Raw genomic sequence first — 25,059 nt, 5'->3', positions numbered from 1 at the left:
TGGGCAGGCGGGGCTGTGGGGGATGGGCAGGTGGGGTTGTGGAGGGAGCAGGGGGGATGGGCAGGCGGGGCTGTGCGGGGAGTGGGGGGGATGGGCAGGTAGGGTGGGAGCAGGGGGGTGGGCAGGCGGGGCTGTGGGGGATGGGCAGGTGGGGTTGTGGAGGGAGCAGGGGGGATGCGCAGGCGGGGCTGTGCGGGGAGTGGGGGGGATGGGCAGGTAGGGCTGTGGGGGGTGGGGAGGCGGGGCTGTGCGGGGAGTGGGGGGGATGGGCAGGTAGGGTGGGAGCAGGGGGGTGGGCAGGCGGGGCTGTGGGGGATGGGCAGGCGGGGCTGTGGGGGGCTGTGGCGGAGGGGGGCGCGCTGGGGCTCCGCCGTTTCCCCTGCGGCGCGGGGTTGCGCGGCCTGTCTCGCAGGGGCTCCTCTCCCTGGCGGAGGGGGGCGGGGCTCGCTGGGGCGCGGTCTCTGGCTGGCTCTGTGCGGCCCGGGCGCTGTGGGGACTGGAGGCGGCGGAGGCGGCGGCGGCGGCTTTGGGTCCGTGCGCTGAGGGGCGCCGGGGAGACGCGGCCTCGGGGCCGGAGCCCCCCCGGGCGAAGCAGCCGAGCGGGCTGGCGAGGAGCAGGTGCCCCCGCCCCGGAACCGTTTCTCACTCCCGGCTGCCTCCTTTGCCCCTCAGGGAGCGCCCCCCGGCTCGCCTTGGGCGCGGCTCTGAGGTGAAGTGGGCGACTCCCTGCGGGGGGCGGGAATCTCACGGGCGGGCTCGCCAGTCTGATCTGGGCGGGGAGAGAAATAAATCAAGACCCAACTCCCCCCCCCGGGGAAGGTGAGCCTGAGGTGCCTGGATCAGTGACTGTGCCGGGGGGAGCGGGCAGGGCTGTTTAGGGGAGCGGGGTCGCTCTAGCTCAGGGATAGTCGATTATTTTTTTGCCAAGGTCCAAATTTCTCATCAAGGCAAAGTCAAGATCCGCACGCCAGAGAAAATAAAATAATAACGGTAATAAGGAAATGAAAAGATGTTGAGGTCTGTTGAAAAGCATGTGGTGGTCCCTCTTCGGCCCCCTGTCTGGCTGTGAACTACCCCTGCTTTAGCGGGAGGGAGTGAGAAGCTCCTGCCCCACAGAGGGGCCCTGAGCACAAAGCATTAAATATCAGGGCTATGAACCGATTAACAAAAATGTATGGTGATTAATCGCATGATTAATGATTAATCGCACGGTTAATAATAGAATACCATGTATTTAAATATTTTGGATTTTTTTTACATTTTTAAATATATTAGTTTCAAGTACGACACAGAGTACAAAGTGTACAGTGCTCACTTTTGATTACAAAATATTTGCACTGTGAAAAACAAAAGAAACCGTATATTTCAATTCACTTATACAAAGTACTGTAGTGCAATCCATTTATAATGACAGTTGAACTTACAAATGTAGAATTATGTACAAAATGTAACTGCATTCAAAAATAAAACAATGTAAAACTTTAGAACCTACAAGTCCAGTCAGTCCTACTTCAGCCAATCACTCAGACAAACAAGTTTGGTTACAATTTGCAGGAGATAATGTTGCCGGCTTCTTGTTTACAGTGTCAACTAAAAGTGAGAACAGGCATTCTCATGGCTCTGTTGTGGCCAGTGTCGCAAGTTATTTGTGCCAGATGCGCTAATGATTCACATGTCCCTTCATGCTTCAACTACCATTCCAGAGGACATGCGTCCATGCTGATGACAGGTTCTGCTCGATAACTGTCCAAAGCAGTGTTGACTGACGCATGTTCATTTTCATCATCTGAGCCGGTTGCCACCAGCAGAAGGTTGATTTTCTTTTTTGGTGATTCGGGTTCTGTAGTTTCCACTTCAGAGTGTTGATCTTTTAAGACACCTGAAAGTATTCTTCACACCTTGTCCCTCTCAGATTTTGGAAGGCACTTCAGATTCTTAAACCTTGGGTCAAGTGCTGTATCTATCCTTAGAAATCTCACATTCGTACCTTTTTTGCGTTTGTCAAATCTACTGTGAAAGTGTTTTTAAAACGAACATGTGCTGGGTAATCATCTGAGACTGCTATAACATGAAATATATAGCAGAATGTGGATAAAACAGAACAGGAGACATACAATTCTCCCTCAAGGAGTTCAGTCATAAACCTAATTAATGCATTATTTTTTTAATGAACGTCATCAGCATGGAAGCGTGTCTGCTGGAATGGTGGCTGATGCATGAAGGGACATATGAATGTTTAGAATATTTGACACCTAAATGCCTTGCAACGCCAGTTACAAAAGTGCCACACAAATGCCTGTTCTCACTTACAGGAAACATTGTAAATAAGGAGTAGTCAGCAGTATCTCCTGTCAAGGTAACCAAACTTGTTTGTCTTAGCAATTGGCTGAACAAGAAATAGACTGAGTGGACTTGTAGACTCTAAAGTTTTACATTGTTTTGTTTTGGAGTGCAGTTATGTAATAAAACAAAATCTGCATTTGTGAGTTACACCTTCACAATAAAGAGATTGCCCTACAGTACTTGTATGAAGTGAATTGAAAAATACTATTTAGTTTATCAGTTTTACAGTGCAAATATTTGTCATCAAAAATAATAATGTAAAGTGAGCACTGTACACTTAGTATTCTGTGTTGTAATAGAAATCAATATATTTGAAAATGTAGAAAAACATCCAAAAATATTTAATAAATTTCAATTGGTAGTCTATCGTTTAACAGTGAGTTTAATCATGATTAATTTTTTTAATCATAGTTAATTTTTTTGAGTTAATCGCGTGAGTTAACTGCAATTCATCGACAGCCCTATAAATATAAATCCTGCTTTAGGAACCCCCACAATACCCACAGTTGCAGTCTATGAGCTTACCAGGTTTTTGGCACCAGACCCACACATCAAGAAGCTTCATTACTTGATCTGCCTGACTTTTCTTACCCGTGTCAAGTTGGGCACCTGAAAGCCAAAAGACAAGTTGAGAATTTCAGATTTGTCCCAAAGTTATCTCTTGTGTTTTAAGATGATTTCTTGGGGTCTCTTATCATGGGATAGGCATGGGATAGAGTCTCCAGGCATTAAAGATTATGTCATGTGATGAAACCTCCATGAATACATTCACCCAAAACTGGCAACCCTATCATGGGAAGTTTTTTTAAAAAAAATTTCATACACAATATACTTTTTAAAAAAAAAACATAAAACATTTTACAATATAGAAGTTGAGTCATAGCACAGAAAGTTTGATCTTCAAACTTTTAAGGTTCGTATAGCAGTATAACTTGGCCATGTTGCACATAGCGTCCATTTGTTTTATTGTAAAACATATTTTCAACAGGAAGTATAACAAGATATAAAATTAACAACCAAAACAGAAGTAGGAAGTTCTACATGTGTGAGATATTGCTGTGGGAACCTTAACTCTTGAATCCTTAACCTTAATGTGCATGAATTTGTGTTTTTGAATTTAATTTCCTTTTATTTAAGAAAGGTAATTTTCAAGGGATTTAATATATGCATTTTATTAGTATCACACTTCTGTTTCTTGCAGAACCTGTAAGTGTTGCTCTTATGAGATATGCACTTGAAGCTCAAACAAACCTCTCTTGAAGTCAGTGGGCATTGGATCGGAACTAGAGTGACCAGATATCCGGTTTTCAACCGGAACGCTCGGTCGTAAAGGGATCCTGGCAGCTCCGGTTAGCACTGCTGACTGGGCCATTGACTGTCCAGCCTCTGCGCGGCTTCTAGGAAGCAGCTGGTATCGCCCCTCTCCAGCTCCTACACATCGGGGCAGCCAAGGGGCTACGCATGCAGCTCCTACCTCAAGCACCGCCCCGCAGCTCCCATTGGCTGGGAACCAGGCCGATGGGAGCTGCGGGAGCAGCATCTGTGAACGGGGCAGGGCGCAGAGCCACCCAGCCATGCCTCCATGTAGGAGCTGGAGGGGGGACATGCTGCTGCTTCTGGGAGCTGCTTGAGGTAAGTGCTATCCAGAACCTGCACCCCTGGTCCCTTCCCAGGCCCCAGCCCTGATCCCCCTCCCACCATCCAAACCCCTCAATCCCAGCCCGGAGCACCTTCCTGCATCCAAACCCCTCATCCCCAACCCCACCCCACAGTCTGCACCTCCACTGGAGCACTTACCCTACTCCGCTTCCCAACCCCCTGCCCCAGCCCTGATCCCCCTCCCACACTCTGAACCTCTCAGCCCCAGCCCGGAGCCCCCTCCTGCAGCCCAAATCCCTCAGCCCCAGCCCCACATCAGAGCCCGTACCTCCACCCAGAGCTCTCACCACCCCGCACCTCAACTCCCTACCCCATTCCAGAGCCTGCTCCTGCACTCTGGCCTCACCCCACAGGAATACAGCATTGTCATTGCTGTAGGCTGATGTGTTTTCTTTTCAGTGAAAAAAAGTTTAATTATCAAAATTATCTTTGCTTGGGGTGTGGGAATAGCTGCTGACACTTCTACCTGTGTTGAATTATGTCCAGATCTATCAACTCACTGACTTGGTCTGGAAGAAGGGCTACTTTAAGACTACTTTTTATTTCCCCTTTTTCATCCTTCTCCACCTCAAGTAGCTTGATTTTTTTTTTTTTGAAGGAATTTTTAAAAGTATAGATCACCGTAACACATTTATGCATAGAAGTACCCCAAAGGGTGGCTTGAAAATAATTTCTGTGGGCTAAAATACCTCCACAGCCAAATGCTGCTCATGTAATTTAGTATTTTAGTACCGCCATGCACTCTAACACATTTTACGATATGTGTATGTTATTTTCTTGAACAGAAAGCATTAAGAAAGGATTTTAGTGTCATACACATACTTTTAATGATATTTAATAACTTTCTTCAAAATAAGTAATTTTAAACATTCATTTTAACTATTGTACAAAGGCACACATAAAAACTCTAGTGCTTTGAATAACTAAATGCATGTCATATATTTACAGGGGCACTATCAATATTTTAAATGTATAATTGTATTACTTTATGTAAACTACACTATAAACCGAGTCTACAAAGTGTAGCTAAAATTAAAGTAATTCAGAAAATGAATATGTATGGGTTTGAGGGGTTTTTTTTGTTTTTTGTTGGTTTTTTTTCATATTTCCAGTAGGAATCACTGGAATTTTATTCTTTAAAAAATCATGGGAAGAGGTGGTTAACAAATACAATATATTTGTTACAGTAGAGAAAAAGCCTCTCATTATGGCACCATCTGGAAGAAAGCATGCAGGGAAAGCTGGTAAACCAATACAGGAAGATCAAGCCTTATGTGCCTATGACTTTCAGGAAGAGGAAAAGAAAAACTTGAGTGGATCAGAGGAAGATATTAGGGAAGGTGCAGTATGTCCCCTGAAATCATTTTCATCAAGTTTTATGAAGTGTGTGCATGTATATCTATAGATATATCAAGATATATATTTAAAATTACTGAAAGGTTAGTGATACAGTATAATGCTGTTTCTTGTTGACATTTCTGATGGTGAATAAAAACAAGATAGTTTCTATGTCAGAGTGATTACCTAATTTAATAAGGTTTATAATTTTGCTACTGATAGCTTGACTTCTGAGTTAAAGATTGACTGACCATCACCTGGAGAGATTGAAGTGTTCTCCGACTGGTTTTTGAATGTTATAATTCTTGACGTCTGATTTGTGTCCATTTATTCTTTTACGTAGAGACTGTCCAATTTGACCAATGTACATGGCAGAGGGGCATTGCTGACACATGATGGCATATATCACATTGGTAGATGTGCAGGTGAAGGAGCCTCTGATAGTATGGCTGATGTGATTAGGCCCTATGCTGGTGTCCCCTGAATAGATATGTGGACAGAGTTGGCAACGGGCTTTGTTGCAAGGATAGGTTTCTGGGTTAGTGGTTCTGTTGTGTGGCGTGTGTGGTTGCTGGTGAGTATTTGCTTCAGGTTGGGGGGCTGTCTGTAAGCAAGGACTGGTCAAAAACCAGTCGGAGAACACTTCAATCTCTCCGGTCACTCAATTACAGACCTGAGAGTGGCTATCCTTCAACAAAAAAACATCAAAAACAGACTCCAATGAGAGACTGCTGAATTGGAATTAATTTGCAAACTGGATACAATTAATTTAGGCTTGAATAGAGATTGGGAGTGGATGGGTCATTAGATAAATTAAAACTATTTCCCCATGTTATTTCTCCCCCCACCCCAACCCCCACTGTTCCTCAGATGTTCTTGTTAACTGCTGGAAATGGCCCACCTTGATTATCACCACAAAAGGTTTTCCTCCTTTCCCCCCCTCCTTCCTGCTGCTAATAGCTCATCTTAAGTGATCACTCTCCTTACAGTGTGTATGATAAAACCCATTGTTTCATGTTCTTTGTGTGTGTATATAAATCTCCCCACTGTATTTTCCACCGAATGCATCCGATGAAGTGAGCTGTAGCTCACGAAAGGTTATGCTCAAATAAATTTCTTAGTCTCTAAGGTGCCACAAGTACTCCTTTTCTTTTTGCGAATACAGACTAACATGGCTGCTACTCTGAAACCAGTCTTCAGGATGGTGCTCTTGTTTTGTGATTCACAGTAGGCCATTGATGACATGGAAGCACTGCTCAGGCAAGAGGAGCATGCTCTTCTCCTCTGGTTAAGCATGACATTGTTCACCATCTGCTCTGTCTGAGCCACATGGACAAAGAGGTGTAAGGAATGATGCACAGATCAGCTACCTGTTTACCAATTGATGTACCAATTTACCTGTTTGCCGATTAATGTACCTAGCTGTGCAAGGAAAGTGTTCTGATGTCAAAGGGTGGGATTTGGATTGTGGTGCTGGCAGTGGGAAGAAGGGAGGGGCAGAGAGCGAAAAACAGTAAGAAAAATGGGCAGAAGTCTTGAGAAAGAAGGGTGAGAAGGCAAGAGGGGGAGCCTGAAGAGAAGATAGATAACAAGGGACGAAAGGGGAAAGAGAAGGAAGGAGAGATCAGCCAGCCAGTAAAGGAGTTCTTGCTTCTGTCTTAGGAAAGTGTAGTTTGTCATAAGGGACATACTTTGTTAGAAAAATACAGTGATGGGACTTAATTTAGAATTGATCAACCAAATGATGGCAGCTCTTCAGAGTGAAATGAAAGGCTTTTGCACAGAGTTAGTTTGCACAAACAACAGATGATGATGTTCTCTAGTCACTGGTGGCATGCCACAAATGCTGCAATCCTCTCATGGTTTATATGCGTAATTACCATTTAGCTATGGTCCCTCGCACATTATGTATCAAAACAATTATTTTGTGTAAATATATTTTTACAGAATTTTCATCAGATGCCAACAAAACTGATTTCAAAAGAGAAGTTTTGTACAGATACTTGAAATGCTCCTCTTACACAGTTGTGGTTCTACTTCTGTCTAATGTCATGTCAGAAAATGAATTGACGATAACTATATTGTAATAAGTACTTACTCTCCTTCAGCTAGCTTTGTTAGCAGGTTAGTTGATGTCCAAAAGAGCTAACAGCAGAGTAATCTGTTGAGGTATCACACCAGGATTCCCATACTTTGATCTCAGCTTCCTACTGTGGGAGAGCTTGAAGCTCCATCGTTCAGTGATTTTCAACCTTTTTAAATTTGCAAACCCCTAAAAAATTTGGAATGGAGGTGTGGACCCCTTTGGAAATTCAACCTATGGTCCACGGACCCCTATCATAGAAGACTTAGACTGACAGCTGACTTAAAGAATTCAACTGTAAATGTTGTGCATGCTTGGCATAGCATTTGACACAGTATGAGGAAGGTTTCAGAGTAGCAGCCGTGTTAGTCTGTATTCGCAAAAAGAAAAGGAGTACTTGTGGCACCTTAGAGACTAACAAATTTATTTGAGCATAAGCTTTCGTGAGCTACAGCTCACTTCATCGGATGCATTTGGTGGAAAAAACAGAAGGGAGATTTACATACACACACAGAGAACATGAAACAATGGGTTTATCATACACACTGTAAGGAGACTGATCACTTAAAATAAGCCATCACCAGCAGCGGGGGGGGGAGGGGAAGGAGGAAAACCTTTCATGGTGACAAGCAAGGTAGGCTAATTCCAGCAGTTAACAAGAATATCTGAGGAACGGTGGGGGGGGGGGAGAAATAACATGGGGAAATAGTTTTACTTTGTGTAATGACTCATCCATTCCCAGTCTCTATTCAAGCCTAAGTTAATTGTATCCAGTTTGCAAATTAATTCCAATTCAGCAGTCTCTCGTTGGAGTCTGTTTTTGAAGCTTTTTTGTTGAAGGATAGCCACTCTTAGGTCTGTAAGCGAGAGACCAGAGAGATTGAAGTGTTCTCCGACTGGTTTTTGAATGTTATAATTCTTGACGTCTGATTTGTGTCCATTCATTCTTTTACGTAGAGACTGTCCAGTTTGGCCAATGTACATGGCAGAGGGGCATTGCTGGCACATGATGGCATATATCACATTGGTAGATGCGCAGGTGAAGGAGCCTCTGATAGTGTGGCTGATGTGATTAGGCCCTATGATGGTATCCCCTGAATAGATATGTGGACAGAGTTGGCAACGGGCTTTGTTGCAAGGATAGGTTCCTGGGTTAGTGGTTCTGTTGTGTGGTGTGTGGTTGCTGGTGAGTATTTGCTTCAGATTGGGGGGCTGTCTGTAAGCAAGGACTGGTCTGTCTCCCAAGATCTGAGAGAGCGATGGGTCGTCCTTCAGGATAGGTTGTAGATCCTTGATGATGCGTTGGAGAGGTTTTAGTTGGGGGCTGAAGGTGATGGCTAGTGGCGTTCTGTTATTTTCTTTGTTGGGCCTGTCCTGTAGTAGGTGACTTCTGGGTACTCTTCTGGCTCTGTCAATCTGTTTCTTCACTTCAGCAGGTGGGCATTGTAGTTGTAGGAATGCATGATAGAGATCTTGTAGGTGTTTGTCTCTGTCTGAGGGGTTGGAGCAAATGCGGTTATATCGTAGAGCTTGGCTGTAGACAATGGATCGTGTGGTGTGGTCTGGATGAAAGCTGGAGGCATGTAGGTAGGAATAGCGGTCAGTAGGTTTCCGATATAGGGTGGTGTTTATGTGACCATCGCTTATTAGCACCGTAGTGTCCAGGAAGTGGATCTCTTGTGTGGACTGGTCCAGGCTGAGGTTGATGGTGGGATGGAAATTGTTGAAATCATGGTGGAATTCCTCCAGGGCTTCTTTTCCATGGGTCCAGATGATGAAGATGTCATCAATGTAGCGCAAGTAGAGTAGGGGCATTAGGGGACGAGAGCTGAGGAAGCATTGTTCTAAGTCAGCCATAAAAATGTTGGCATACTGTGGGGCCATGCGGGTACCCATCGCAGTGCCGCTGATTTGAAGGTATACATTGTCCCCAAATGTGAAATAGTTATGGGTGAGGACAAAGTCACAAAGTTCAGCCACCAGGTTAGCCGTGACAGTATTGGGGATACTGTTCCTGACGGCTTGTAGTCCATCTTTGTGTGGAATGTTGATGTAGAGGGCTTCTACATCCATAGTGGCTAGGATGGTGTTTTTAGGAAGATCACCAATGGACTGTAGTTTCCTCAGAAAGTCAGTGGTGTCTCGAAGATAGCTGGGAGTGCTGGTAACGAAGGGCCTGAGGAGGGAGTTTACATAGCCAGACAATCCTGCTGTCAGGGTGCCAATGCCTGAGATGATGGGGCGTCCAGGATTTCCAGGTTTATGGATCTTGGGTAGCAGATAGAATACCCCAGGTCGGGGTTCTAGGGGTGTGTCTGTGCGGATTTGTTCTTGTGCTTTTTCAGGGAGTTTCTTGAGCAAATGCTGTAGTTTAAGTATAAGAAAGCAAGATTATGCATAAGTAATTATCCCTTTAAATAAAATAATTTTCAGCAAAATATTTTGTAAGTGGTGCCTGTTTTTGTTGTTTTTAATATATAAAGGTGACACTCCAGTAATTGACAAACATGGGAAAAAAAGACCTTCAGTGACTCCCAATGCTGTACTTGAAGAAGATGTGGGGTAATTTGCTTAAAAAACTTATTTTTATTAAGAAAAAATTTCCACATAGATATTAATTACTGAAATTTAATATGCCTATTTTTCTCCTAGTAGATTCTAGTCAGATTTTTTTTTAAAGACAGTAAAATCTATTAGTAATATATTGGTAAAGTAGACTACAGTTACGTTTAAAAAAGGGAAAACTTCTATATTTTATATAGCAATGCCAACTTTTGAATAGCTGTAACTATCAGCTAAAAAAATTATTAATATTTGTTTTCTGGCTTCTTGCTTTCTCCCAAAGGTAGTTTGAGTTCCACCCTAGACAGTTTTATCATTTTGCTGAACCTCTTCCCCAATTCTTATTTTTCTTGAAAATGACAGTAATGCTTCAAAAATTAAATGTGTCCATTATTACCTGAAAAGATCCAATTATTTTTATAAGTAAAGTCAGCCTTTTAAGGCTTATGTTTGAAAATATACAGAGTTGGAATAAGTCTTAGTGACAGTAAATTCCAGTCTGTGAAGACTGGGGGGGTTTGAGATTGTACCATATAAGAACTGGTTTCTAAGAAAATTGTACCCTACAAAAAAAATGCATGTAAACAAGAGAGATCTTCCTTTCCTGTTGCCCAGAATGTCTTGCCCTTATTTAATCTCTCTGCAGTTTCCCCACTGCCACACATATCTGTTTAATCTTCTTGGTTTTTCCTTAAAAGTGCTGTGCAAATCCATCCCAGTCTACATCTTGCACCTTGTCTTGTATCATCATCCTCTGCTCTTCCAGTGATGCCAACCATGATGGCACATTTATCTCTTCCTATGTCCCTCATCATCCTTATATATAGAATTCTCCTCCCAATTTTGTTTTACCAGTTCACTCTCTTTTCCTCAAATAGATTCCCCTTACAGACTGAATACTCCCTTGTCCCCAGGAACTTAGTTAATAGAAAACTATAACTGAAAAATCATGCAAGTCTCTCTTTGGACTTCCCGCTGCATCCTATTATGTGTGTGTATTTCTCTTAGCTTGTAAATTCCTCAGGACATGTACTGCTGTCATTTTCTGTCTTGTACAACAGTGACAATTTTGTCAGCAGTTACAAATTATAATACAATGGATAGATGTTAAAACTAGGCAGTTAAACTTTGAGGTATATACAGTGGTTCTAATTCTATTGTCATTTATACAAAAATAGTCATATCAAGTTTTTGAAACAATATTTTGTAGGGGTGAAGTACAGACTATGTTGGAACGATTTGGAGGTATGTATATTTTAAAATATTCATATAGTATTGAATTAAGAAATATTAATGTTTATGTAACAATGCTGGAAGTATATAGTCTAACTCTTTTTTTATAATAATAACTTTAATTAAAGTATCAAAGGTTTAATGTGAGAGGTAGAGTAAAATGATCACTCTTTATAGCATTGGATACAGCCACTTTCCAGCAGAAAGTGACAACTGACATGCATAAATGAAACAATATAAGATAAGTGCTAAAATGTAAACATAGTGAAGATGCAAGTATTCTTATAGGCTAATTATCAAAGAAGAGAGAATGGAAGGATACATGAGTAGAATTTAATACCAATCACAGTCTAAAGCAGAAAGGAAGATTTTAAAGATGAAGTATGACAAGAACTTACGCAGTTATTTGGGTGAGGGTCTGCCAGAGTGGCAGGGCAGTATGAGTGAAAAAGCTATTCCTCTCACCTTCCCCTTTTTGTCACAGTGAAGGAGCAAACTGAAGATCAGGAATGTAGGAGGGGTGTAAGAAAACAGGGATATAAATGTATAATATAAATTAACATATTGTGTAACAAAGGGGCAAAAAGAAGTGGGAAGGAAGAGGACAGGAAAGACAGGTCATGACAATAAGATGACTCATCTACTCAACAATTGGTTGAGTAATAATTTTATTTTTATCTCATATATAAATAGATGTCTTATAGAATAAATATATTCTGTATGTGGGCCTGAAAGCAGGAGTGGATCTTATGGACCTCCCTTGTGCGTTAATTAACAATTTAAAAATGCCAAAGATTTCTTGCTTTGGAGGTAAATAAAAGAATGTTCTGCTAGTCAGAGCAATGTAACAGGAAGATTACTTCAGTCTTTGAATAATTAAATAATAGGAAGTTAATGCAGCCTAATGTAGACTAAAGATAGGTAAAAGGATGAAATATGGAATAATCAGAAAATGTGTTGAGAGAAAAAGATAATGCCATCTGCACAGAAATAATAGTTAGGAATGGATCTAGCAATGAGACATCGTCTGAGACAAAATAGAGGGACAATAAGAGATCAGCTGATATAGCCTTGAAGTAATATGTAACAGAAGGATCAAAGTGGTTGTTACAGGCATGAAATTGGGTATACCTGTAATTTGCTTAATACCCTTCCAAACAAATTTATATATGTCATAATAAAACAGTGATGTTTACTCAAACCATCCTTTTTTAGAGCTACTTAACGTGCTTGAAGAATGAGAAATTATTTACCACTTATATTCATTTAAAAGATTTTGACAGTGTTGGTAGGGCCACACTTTTGCTACTTAAATCCAAATAACTTTAATAAATATTTTTCCAAAACAATTTTAGTCAGTGCTTTTTGAATAAATAACATTTTAAGTGTCAGCAGCCCAAGTCATATGAGCAATTTTTCAATGATAAAACTTCGTGTATGCTTCACTAACGCACAAGTTATATAAAAATGGTAATAGTAAAATATTTTGAAATTCCTAAGAAAATGCATAATAAGTCTGTTGTAATACATAATACAATTCCTGATTATTATTTGTCTAAATATAGCTGACATTAACAAGGCTCTCTTGGCTAAGAGGAAAAGATTAGAAATGTATACTAAGGCTTCTCTTAAAACCAGTAACCAGAAAATTGAACATGTTTGGAAAACACAGCAAGAACAGAGGTAAGAGTTACAGTTATTGCTGGAAAAAAATGTGTTCAATTTGTTTTTCTGGATCACATAATCTGTTGTCATAGCATCAGGAATTGTCATATCTACTCGGGCCACAAGGGACATTCTACCCAAACATCTGGTTATCTGCATCTGCTTTGTTTAAATAAGCAGTAATAGCGTAACACATCTCGTTCATTTTATGAAAGAGAAATTTGACATGAAAGTTTCTAAGCAAACACAAAATTTTTATTTTTGGTCAAAATGTTGTTCTACTTTAAAACTGAAAAATTTTCAGTAAGATTTTTATGGTTTGGTTTATAAACAAGTCAAATGCTTTTTAAAAACTAAAGTATTACTCATAAGTTTTATTATGTACTGAAAACTAATCTTAGGTAACTTTTGGGGTTTTTTTAACTATTAATTCATTATTTTTCTTTCTCTCTGAGGCATGTTTAATTACTCACAGAGACAGGCATTAAAAATGCATGGCAAGTATTCAAGGCTCTACGCCAGCCCCCCTACCTGTATTTGGATTTGCACTTCTGGTACTTGCCACTTGTCCAAGCAACCTCCCTAATTTTTTTCATAAACATCCCTAAAAAACTCAGAACAAGTTGGATATTTCTGATAGTGTTTGCTCTGATTTGAATATTGACCTGGTAGTTGTATTTAAATGCTCTCTGCCCAATACATAATTTTAAATGACATTAGTTTACCCATAAACAAATGTCTATGTTCTCAATTTTTCAAATTGATGCACATAATCCTTTTAGGATTATATTTCACCATTTTAATGAGCAAAAATAGCTTAGGTCTTTATTTTGTGCCATTCCCTACATATTGGTAGAAAAATTCTGCAAGCCCCAGGTCTTCAACTTCAAGAAAATAGAACTTCCTCTTTCTGTCTTCCCACTTCCAAACCCTCCACCCAAAGAAACCTATATTTGGGCAATTCGTCTTCTAATCCTATGTAAACACTATTATTTATAAACAGAATGTTTTAAAGTTTTTCTTCTGGCATTAGTGGCTCTACAATTATAATGACCATGCCAACTGATGCATGTTTTGCCACCTGTAAAACGGGGATGATAATATATAGCACTTTTTGTAAGAGATCAGTTAACGCTAGAAGTTATTGTGATGTATTTATAGGCAGAAGCTCAACCAGGAGTATTCCCAGCAGTTCCTGACTTTATTTCAACAATGGGATATGGACATGCAGAAAGCAGAGGAACAGGAAGAAAAACTAGCGGTTTGTTTCTAGCCTGGCAACTGTTTGATACATTTGTCTTATAATACATTCACAAGTGCTAATTATTCTTGTTAGACACCAACCTCCCACAGGCATAAACACACTTTAGGTGAATTTCAGACAAAACATGTGGTGTGGGAGACTGACAGTGTCTTAAAAGTTTTTTGTTTTTGTTTTTTAGGACTTCCCAAGTGTAAAATGTTTATAAATTATCAGCTGTATTGCAAACTGAAGAGGGGATAAAGACTATCTGATGTTGTAGTGTCTCTCCCTAGCCTTATCAATATAGAGGTAAATGCTCCTCATGTGCAGGAGCCATATGCTGACCCTGCAGAGATGCAAGGTTCCCATGGAAGATCAGAGCAGATCCTAAATGTCCTGCTATATATGGGCAAGTTTCCACCCAAATCACTAGAGACTGTGGGGTAGGTTAAGAGACACTGGGACATTATGCTTGGGATGGAAGTAGGGAAATGGTGCCAAGTCTGTGTAGGGTAGGATGACATTGGGGAATTACAGCATTTACACGTGATCCTGTTAGCTGGGAACAGAGAGCAAGAGCAGTCACCCTAATAATGGGGGAAGGAAGCTATATAATAGCAGAGGAGCACAATTACTCTGGGAGCACATTGAACCAGTTCAGATTACTTGGAAGAAATTGTGTTCCTCTTCAGTTTGCAAGTTGTGCTGTCCGCTGACAGCAACATAGGTCTAGAGAATAGATTTGGACAGCATTTCCCCTTTCCTTTCCATCCCCACTATCTATCAAAGATCCATGTTATAGATTCTAGAACGTGGATTTCCAGTGAAGGGGGAACTTATACTTTTGAACACCGACAGCATCGACCTGTCTAACTACTGCTTGTCAATTAACACGATTCTTCTTTGTGCTTTAGAATATGTTTCGCCAGCAACAGAAGGTTTTTCAACAAGCAAGAATAGTTCAGAGTCAGAGACTGAAAACAATTAAACAGCTGTATGAGCAATTCTTAAAGGTTCAGTGTATATATACCTTTTTTAAAGCTAGACCATGATTCTGTTAGAGGGATTTTTAATGAAAGAAGGCTGCATTGAAATTTACAATTAAAATAGGATTAAAATTCCCTATATTTTACAATAGTTATTGAATTAAAATCCATTTAAGGATGATACTAGTAAGAGAGCCTTACACATGGTTCTTTTAATTCATCAAGAATGTTTATGTAGGGGTATTTTGGAGCCTGCAAGGATAGTTCCATTTTCCGTGAAGGTCTTGTCTAAACACCCAAGTTGTACTCGCATAACTAAAATCTGTTTTAAAAAGTGATGTAATTAAGCCAGTCAAACTCCTGTGTGAGCACACACACATCTGATTAAAACTGTTTATATCTGTTTACTTTGCATTTGTACATTTATCAGGGTAAACTAATCAGATTGAAATCAAATTAAGAGTAACCAGAACTTTAGTTCACAATGTGTCTGTGTGAAGACTGGGCCTTAGATTAATGTTATGAAAACTCCTCCTTTTAAATAAAAGTGAAATATTTCACACCATTTGAAAATAAAGCATAAGCCAAAATTTAGCATTTGTTATGCTTATGTTAGAGGTAGCAGTCTCACTAAAAGTGAATGGCTACCATAGAATAGTGACCCATTGTCAGTAATCTTTTTACAAATAGCTATTTGTAGAGAGATAAATGCTCATATTAAGTAAATTAAAATAAAATTTAAATAGTTTTTATGATAAGAAGTTATGCTTCATTGGGCGAGTTTTCCAAACACAGGACACTGGGTATTACGTTTAATAAACCAATATTAAAACTGAATATGCACTCTGATGCCAGCAACAAAAGTCAGTCCAAAATAGGGGTCTTCTGTGAAAGTGGGCCCAACTGGGGCAATTAATATTCACTTCAGTTTAACTGACTTTCTGGGGTTTTGTTGGTTTACTATATATTTTGATATTGTATTGAAAGCGAAGTGCACATTTTATAAACATACCCTTAACATAAATGGTTAATAAATGATTAACAGAAGTTAAATACATTACAGATGTAAGTAATATGTATTAGAGATTATGGACTATTAACAATTGTTTATCTAAGTTATTAAAACATCACTTGTTAACCCTTCATATACAATTTATAGATGTACTCATACTGTAAAGTGGTCACTACTTATTTTAAAATAAGATAGATCTGCAAATTTTTGAATGAAGAAGAGGCTATTTTGTATCTTTACATTCTCCCCCATCTCAGAAGCCACGTGAACATAGGTGAGATGATTAATAATAATAGTATCTCTCTACTTTAAATCAAGTATGTGGTTTTTTTAATCAAAGCTGGTTTAAGACCATAAAATAGGTCCATCTATTTCCAAGATACCACTGTTCTACATTTCCCTGAGCTCTGGTACAGAAAACAGTTTAACTGCTACCATAGACAGAATTAAAAAAAAATTTTTTAGCAGTACTTGAGTCTGTGTTCTTGCATTTTCTGTGGTTAGCAATAGGTTAGTTTCATAGCTGGATCTGAAGAATCTGGTTATGTTAAAAAGTTACCATATAATGTATTAGTTTTACATTAATTTCAAAAGTTAATAACCATTCTGAAAAAAATTGGACATGCTACCAAAAAAGAGAGAGAGGAACAAATGAAATTTAATTTGGAGTGGACTTACTCAAAGAAATAAAAAAAGTTTAATTAAACTTTTTAAATTTGAAAGGTGTGGTTTTTTTGTGGGGGGTTTTTCATTTTTTTTTTTTATAGAAAAACAAATTTCATAATGTTTTCCCCCTCCAAGTGCAGTAAAATGAATGATGTCCAGAATTCTCACCCCTCATTCCCTTTTACTTTTAAGTGTTAGAGTAGAAAAGAGAGTGAGGGGAAAATCCAGAACTGTTTTTTTAACAACTAAACTGAAGTGGAAATTTGTTTTGTTTCAAAATTTCACATCAAATTTGAAGTTTTGTTAAATGACATTTTCCTCACAAAACCTCATTTTTGGCAGGAAAACTTTTCTGTCAGTTTCAACCAAGACTAGTTTAGAGTAGGTTTCAAATCTCAGTTAGTATGAAAACAAAATAGGTGCTCTCATACCCTATTGCTAAAACAGAAACCAAAACTAAAACCTAGTTATCTATCATCTTAATATTAGACGAACACATCTGAAATAAAAGCCTATTTAACCATACCTTAGTACTTTCAAACTTTCTAATTTTAATATTGCTTTTATATGACATTAACTGAAAGACAAATTACAGCTACTAAAGATGCAAAGTGAATGGAATAAAAGATGACTTTAGTGCTTGAACTTCCAAATAAAATCAAGACTCAAATCCTGCACACCTTTACACACAAGCTTAAACTTCATGCTTTTGAGTGGCCCCACTTATTTTGATGGGACAACTAATGTTTAAAGTTATGGACAATCTTAAGCATTTGCAGGATTACAGGTCCCAAATTGTATGTGAAAGGGGTGCAGTGCAGGGCATTTAAATTATGAATACAGGAGGGGGAAAAGAGGAATATATCTCAGGCCTGATTATCAGAGGCACTTTACACCTGTAGCTCTCATTGGCTTCTGTTAGAATTGTTAGTGTTCAGCATGTAGTTGTTTTCTTAACACTACTGCTACAAGATACCCTTTTCAGCTATTACTCAGTTTCATGCTCTACTCTCACCAAGTCAACTTTATGCAATACCCTTGTAACCCATTAGTAGACAAGTAAGATACTTTGCATGGTGTTGGCAGTCTACTCAACATTCAGTACATTGTTGTAAACTGGAAATGTATTTCTAGTATTGCTGCATGTTTTCCAGTTGTGGGATAACTCTGGAAGATGAAATTATGATCCCTTTTGTGAAGGTTGTAACTTGCTAATTATGATACAGTAGAACCTCAGAGTTACAAACACCTCAGGAATGGAGACTAACTCTGAAATGTTCGTAAAAACAAAACATTATGGCTGTTCTTTCAAAAGTTTATAACTGAACATTGACTTAATACAGCTTTGAAAGTTTACGATGTAGAGAAAATACTGCTTTTAACCATCTTAATTTAAGTGAAACAAGTACAGAAAGTTTCCTTACCTTGTCAAAAACATTTTAAACTTTCCCTTTATTTTTTTAGTAGTTTACATTTAACACAGTAATGTACTGTATTTGCCTTTTTGTGCGTGTGCGTCTGTCTGCTGCCTGATTGCATATTTTGGGTTCTAAATGAGGTGTGTGGCTGATGGGTCAGTTCGGAACTCTGTAGTGACTGTGGTACCAGTGGTGTATGGTGCTCAGCGAGTTTTGTTTACTTCTGGTTTGTGAACAGGATTTGTTTGGAAATCTAGGTTGGGGGGGGTAGTATAAAACTGCTAATATTTGTCAGTTTTAGTTTGTTAATTTCTATTATTTAGAGTATGGAAGAACTAGAGAAAAATCATGAAAACCTTCTAGCAGGTGCACAAAATGAACTTCGCAAAGAAATGGCTATGTTGCAAAAGAAAATCATGATGGACACTGTAAGTATTAGCACTGATTTATAGGGAAAAACAGTTAAATATAAAGACAGAACATTAAGTAGAAAAACCATTTAACATTCACTTTTAATTCTTTCAATATATCAGACTGATGTGGTATTTTTTTTCCTAAATGTTGCATTTGTTCAGTGTTATCTCCTTTCTTGTAACAGCAACAGCAAGAGATGGCAACTGTTCGCAAATCTCTTCAGTCCATGTTATTCTGATGGCTCAGTGAAGAAACAACTTGCACCTAAGTAACATGATACAATTATAGCCATTAGCATGGAAAAATAAGTCTGTTCCTTTAAAATTCCAATTTAAGAGTACCTATTAATCAAACAGTTACATGTATTATTTCAATAATGTTACTAGTGAAATTGATAGTCATATTTTTTCATGTTCTTAATGGAAGAGATTGCAAACTGGATTCTTTCCTCAGAAACTATTACTATGTCTTTAAAATGTCTGCTTGAATTCTCCTTAACCTCTTTGCAGTGAGAGTTGCTTTTCTAACACTAAGGCAGTATTATAAAATACAAGATTATAGCAGTATGAAGGTTAATAGAGGTTTACCTCTTGAAACAGGTGAATATGAATCTGTGTACCATACGCAGCAGTAATGCAAAATGGATCACAAAATTCCACCAATAATGACATCACAGGATTAAAAGGACACATTAAAAACTTGATGCTGTTATGCAAAAATGTACCTTTCCAACTTTATAATTGTGAACTAAAGAAACCACCAAAATAATCCTAGGTTGTGTGTGTACATCTTGCATATTTAGCAGGATAACAAACTGGAAAGTTTAGGAATTGAAAGTATGGTACACACGAATTACATTTCTTTGGTACTTTAGGTTATTAGACTACATCTTGTTATTTACTCTTTTTCTGTTCTAGGCACTAATGGTTGAGGGTTTTTTAAAGTATCATTAGTAGCCTTATTATAAGCTGTACATTGTACTTTACTGCACTAACACGGACATACATTTGCCAAGATGGCAAGACTTGTTAGTCATGTTAAACCAGGTATTTTGGCTTTACAGCATAGTGTGCCTAATTGGTTTAATTAAGCCAAATTAAACAGTTTATAACACAGTCTGCAGTGATTATTGATAACACTACACATCTATATACTATCAGTTCCCGTGTACCATTTTGGAAGAGATACTAAAGCAGATGTCCATCTCCAGAGCTGTAGCTGGAAGGGTAGTTCTTGCTGCTTTTTGAAAGAATTAGCAGTTTAGTGAAGATTAAGTTTTTAAAGTAAATTCTTTATATTTTGTATATCACAGTACAGTGAATTCCGATTTACTTTACAACCAGGTTGGAGTTTTCATGCATTTGTTTTACAGAAAACCACTGTATACACATTCATTTCTTACAACTTAGGAAATCCCTGAAATATTTTCAACATTTGGATTTAATACCAAAAAAAAAAACCACCCACCCATTTGGTCATTAGTTGCTTGACATCACTAACAAATATAACTTGGAGGAACTTGCACTCAATTGAATGACAGTTTTAGCTTTGATTCTATAAAAGAATGTATAGTAATATGCCCATCAGAAGAGGAGAGATTTTTTTCCCAGGCTTTTCTAGAATTGCCCTAAAAATGTAGTTTTCCAAAGGGTTCCAAAACCAGACTGTAGAGATTCTGTATAAAATATTTGTCCATTTCTATTTTGGTTCTCCCAGTTTTCTGGAGCCTGTGTCATTTTTTAGGGAGTTATTGTTGCACTATTTTCTGGATAGGGAAGTCTGGGCCAGCTGTTCATGGTGCCAGGGCAGTTTTTCAGTCCCTGTTTAAAACTGGGATTGAGGAAGGGAACAGAGTTATAGAGGGGGGATTGTGATGGCCTACTTCTCTGAGATTGAAATGTTGTGTTAGTAACCACCATGCAGCCACGCTCTTCCACAACAGGACTCAGAGCAGATAAACACTCATTCGGTGCTAATTAGCACGTTGGGAAGACATGTTAAAGTGTGTGAATCTTTGGTGGCTACCAAGTCATGGAACTCCACTTACATTATCTCTAAGTTGTCATTTAAGTATAATCAGATAATGCTGTAAGTTCTCTTCTGGTGTGATATAGTCAAACAAATGTTTTTCAGTCAAATAGAAAGTATTGCCTACAACATTAATACCCACAGGCACAACTAACTATACCCTACACTGCAACTTGTTTTGAGAGCACAACACAAGCTTCTTAGGCCTACTGGTTACTGAAAATAAGGCTGAGCTTGTTGTGGACAAGAAACTGCTGAGTCACTGAAAATTCTTTCATTAAGCAGTTCTCATTTACAGTATTTTTGAGCAACTGATGCATCTCACTGAGAACTGTTAAAGTTGTCATTACTACTTTTCACTCTGTATCTTATGCACAAGATGCATGAAAATGAATGTTAAAAGTTAATTTGTGCATGATGCTTTTCTCCCAGTTTATTGAATAGGGTGAGGAGGATGAACTCTTAAGCCTTATCTAGATGGTTGGGGGAGTCATGTGATTCACACAACAAGTACAGCACCACTGCTGGCAAGTGGTGGATTACAGGTCCAATTTTACAGCGATAGTATAGCCTCAGTGATCAATGATCATATTTTCCAGTAGGATTCTCTAATAGAGAACCTCATGCCCAGAAAGTATAATCTTTATTCAGAATGTTTGGTAAACAATGTTTTTCAAGTTTATTAGAAGCAGTAAGAAACACCACCACAGGAGTGCAGATATATCACAGGTGCATGAAGGCTGAGAGCTTTTACCCACGTGAAATCTAACAGGTTGTATCATGATATTAATAATGGTGGTGGTTTTCTGCTCAAAAGTGAAAGTGTTTAGTATATTCCAAGCTTTGGGAATGTTGTGAACTGCATTCTTCATTGCTTAAACTGCAAGACAGAAATTGATAAGAGGTACTTTCACATTGAAGGGCTTTTGTAACTAGTCTATTGAAACAGCTAGGATGGGTGAAAAGTTAGGGTTCACATCTATGTTAGGTTTGCTACCTAAAAATTAGATTTGGTGGAAATGGCACTAGCCCTTAGCAGAAGAGATCTGACTTACTTTAGCTGATTCTCATTTATTTAAACACTGGGTTTTAGATTACCTTTTTTTTTTGGCCAGTATTTTCAAATAGACAAATGTATTAACCAACCAGCTCATTTCACAGCCTGAGCTTTTATCACATGGGATATTGCTTTATAATAATCCATTTTATAATCTGTGATTAAATACAGTGAAGGGTCTAATACACTGTTTTGTACTTAATCTTTTGAGATCTTTTTCTGGACAGATTTTTATACTTAAATACCAGGTTTTCCTATGACTTAACAAGTTTACTTAATTCCTTAAAGAGTGTGTTTAAAAAAAAAAGTCTCACATACAGCTCGTTATTACCATAACAAAGAAACTACAGAACACATTTTGATAGCAGTTAGTCTGATGGGTTGCATGTTGTGTTCAAAGGGTCCTTGCTGATCAGATCTCTAAATATATAGGCCAAATATTTAGTCCTGCAGATTTGCACTTTTTTTTTACTGGTGCAAATCATTAGGGCTAAAATTTATGCCATTTAGATACATCTGATGTTGCTTGTAAATTAGATACTTGATGGTACTTCAGCATTAAGCGTTATTTACAAATTATAATGGGTGCAAAACTAGAAGCCAGGCCTTAGAAGGAAACTCAAGCGATATATATTTTCAGTAACCGCTGAAATGGAGGCTTCACCCCTGAACCTGTACTCAGAGATAATAATAATTGAAATTGGCGGGCAAAGTGTGTTATAAAAGATGAAGCAGGGGAGGAAGGAAGAGAAAATCCAGGAGGTTTTTTGTGTTTTTTTTTTTTTTTTTTTAAAACAAAAAAGCTTGGATTTGTCAGGTACTGAGCTCCATTGACTTCTCTTCACCGTGTCAAACACCATGTATTATGGTAACAGCAGCAGTGAGTTGCTGGATGGTTAATTTTTAATTAGTCTCAATTTGAAAATTTTATTTTAGGCACAGACTGGAAATCTGATTAATTTCATAGCAATTCTCAGCAGTGAGATTTTAGAAACATTTTTCCTCTTGTGTGAAGTGAAACAGCTCTTAGACTACAAACCTAAAGTACTCAATACTAGGATTCTATGTACCAGAATTAAAAGTTATCTTCTCAATCAAGGAGAATCTAGTGCATGGCAGAAAATCAGTTTCAGACTGATGAATCCATGATCAAAGGAATGATTGCAATGTCAGAATTTTATGCTTCATGATACAAGCATAAATCACAATAGACTGCACAACTTCATATTTAAGTAATCGTATTTGTTATCTGAGCATATTACTGAGCTTTTCACTGACTTTTCTTGAAAAGCTTTGTCTGTATTCCTGAAAAGGGGATCTACTTCATTCATTATTCCCCTAACTGCTTCTCCTCTTCTGCTTGAACTACTAGTCAGTCAGTATGGTTTTGAACCTGTTCAGGAGCTTGAAGTGATGAAATTCTGAAGACATGTATGTGAAGGTGAGCAGCAATCTGCATGCATACACCAGTGGAGTATCTCAGCAAATCAAACAAGGATATGACCTAAAAACAAAAAAAACAAAAAAATAAATGTTACCAAAAAGTCTACCCTATAGCTCAGCCCTCATGTTCATTTATTCTAAGCATATCTTTGTTTATCCAATCTATTGTTGGGTGAGTAGTTTTAAAAAGGTATTTAAGTGATTAATTTATACTCCAACATCTTAATTTACAAGTTTAACTTCAATTTGACTTTTTAAAACTATTGTAAATTAACCATGTATTTGTATTTCCACTGCTAACAAAGCTTTCGATCTGAATGAATGATTAAATTACTCTGTTAAGGTTAACATTTACATCAAAGCAAAAGCCTGAATTCATAGCATGAGTCTCCAAGATTTTCTTTTGTCCTAAACTTCAGCCCCAAACCACGAATTGTAGAGAATAGCTACCACTGTACTGGGTGCCAAAAAAGGAGAAACAACTAGTTTAACTGATGGCATGGGATAAGAGGGATTGAGTTTTCAACCTGCCCCTTATATACACACCCATATGAAAATAAGCATTTAACACTGTTTCAGTGGATTTGAAAATTAAAGTTTAAAACAAATGCTTACCAATGCTACCCATAGAACAATATATTCGTCAATAAAACTGTTGAAGTACTGGTCTAAAAATAGAAGACCTGGCCCAATAAATGCAGTATCTTGAAGATAGATCTCGCTTTTTGTCATGTGGGCCACCTACATAAAACAAGATTTGATATAGCTACAAAGCTTGGCATCAATGAAAAATTTACTTTGAGAACATGAACTATTATGGTAAAATTTTTAAATTAAGGAACAGTACAAATAAATAATGCTCTTAAAAGGGACAGTCAACCTGTTCAATTGACTGACTGACTAAAACCCCCAGTTTTTTTATATAAGGACATTTTCTATTTAAAGTTACTTTAAGCTCTGCTACTATTTAGGAAGGTCTTTTGGGTGAGCCCAAGAGCACCGCCACAAAAATGCTTTTGGCTCACCCTATCTCCTCTAATACATGCCTGCTTGCTGCTCAGTTAGTTTCAGCATTGCTGCTGCTGTTACTCCTAGAACCCCTTTACATTAAAGCAGCATAAGTATGCAAGTTTTTCCCCTTACCACCCATAACAAAGAAAGTGACATCACCATGAAGGTCATGTGACTACTAGACAACAAAACAGTGACACTGATCATACATGTTAGTGCTGTCAACGTGTTAGCTACAACAAAGACTTCCATTAAGTAGAAAAAGCTACCTTTGGATCCAAAGGTATGTAACAACTGCACAAAGAGCTCTTCCTTCCCAAAGGCCTTCTCCCCTTCTAACTGGTAACTAGCTGTGTTTACAAGTTCTTGTACGCCTTCAAACAAACAATCTTACTGAGCCTTCTGGATCCAGTCCTTCCTTGTTATTCTGCTGTATATGCACTTGTGAAGTCTAAGCAGTGAGTCTATGCCATGCTTGCTGTAAGCCAAGTAGTTGCTTCTCAACTCAAACCTAATACTTTGCTATTTAGCTATACAGTGAAGGTTTGTTAGACACCTGGAATAGTCAAAGCCTGTACCCATACAAAACAAAGAATCACAAGAAAAAAGTCCTCCAATATTTATATCCAGAATAATGCTAATGGGCTTGTTTTTGTGGTTTCCTGTCTGGGTCAGGCAGATCTCAATCTGGTGAGTCCTGCCCTCTTATGAATGAAAAAGAATGTAGATAAATATAACATTGTACTTTCAGTTGTCTAGAAGAACTCTGTGTATGCCCTCGTCTAAAGTTAAGGCAGGAATGCCTTAACCACTTGGCTATAGGGCATTCTTGGATGGATCTTGATGTCTCCTGTTGAAGTTGTTCCACTTTGTAAAAAATATGTGACTATTGGCCTTG

General features: G+C 38.5%; 2 protein-coding genes across 9 annotated transcripts in view; one reads left to right on the top strand and one right to left on the bottom strand.

Moving 5' to 3' along the window:
* Nucleotides 1-452: 452 nt before the first annotated feature.
* SYCP3 (synaptonemal complex protein 3) lies at nt 453-20,069 on the top strand. 7 transcript variants are annotated; one of them, XM_038398464.2, is made up of 10 exons: nt 471-709; nt 3,545-3,549; nt 5,190-5,342; nt 9,907-9,985; nt 11,196-11,230; nt 12,784-12,901; nt 14,045-14,144; nt 15,041-15,139; nt 18,532-18,636; nt 18,807-20,069. In XM_038398464.2, the coding sequence occupies exons 3-10, from the start codon at nt 5,210-5,212 to the stop codon at nt 18,858-18,860; spliced, it is 723 nt and encodes a 240-aa protein (XP_038254392.1). In that variant the 5' UTR covers nt 471-709; nt 3,545-3,549; nt 5,190-5,209; the 3' UTR covers nt 18,861-20,069. The 7 variants fall into 7 exon arrangements, with proteins under 7 accessions (XP_038254402.1, XP_038254392.1, XP_038254470.1 ...); XM_038398542.2 differs by having other exon boundaries at nt 471-819; XM_038398474.2 differs by lacking the exon at nt 3,545-3,549 and having other exon boundaries at nt 453-709.
* Nucleotides 18,642-25,059, bottom strand: part of CHPT1 (choline phosphotransferase 1) — a 28,596-nt gene continuing 22,178 nt past the window's right edge. For both annotated transcript variants that reach the window (XM_038398404.2, XM_043519122.1), the window contains 3 exons: nt 23,766-23,891; nt 23,101-23,211; nt 18,642-18,886 (listed from right to left, as the gene is read on the bottom strand). In XM_038398404.2, the coding sequence (XP_038254332.1) occupies nt 18,842-18,886; nt 23,101-23,211; nt 23,766-23,891 (282 nt within the window). In that variant the 3' untranslated portion in view covers nt 18,642-18,841. The remainder of the gene's footprint in view (nt 18,887-23,100; nt 23,212-23,765; nt 23,892-25,059) is intronic.

Source organism: Dermochelys coriacea, chromosome 1 (genome assembly GCF_009764565.3).
Source record: "Dermochelys coriacea isolate rDerCor1 chromosome 1, rDerCor1.pri.v4, whole genome shotgun sequence".
In the NCBI taxonomy this organism is placed as follows: Eukaryota; Metazoa; Chordata; order Testudines; family Dermochelyidae; genus Dermochelys; species Dermochelys coriacea.
This window is presented reverse-complemented; position numbering and strand designations above follow the sequence as displayed.

Excerpts from the sequence above, each read along its gene's own strand:
- SYCP3 (XM_038398474.2), top strand. The coding sequence starts at position 5,210 with ATGGCACCATCTGGAAGAAAGCATGCAGGGAAAGCTGGTAAACCAATA. Across the intron at positions 5,343-9,906 it reads AGAGGAAGATATTAGGGAAG|GTGACACTCCAGTAATTGAC; the intron begins GTGCAGTATGTC and ends TAATATATAAAG. Across the intron at positions 11,231-12,783 it reads TATGTTGGAACGATTTGGAG|CTGACATTAACAAGGCTCTC; the intron begins GTATGTATATTT and ends GTCTAAATATAG.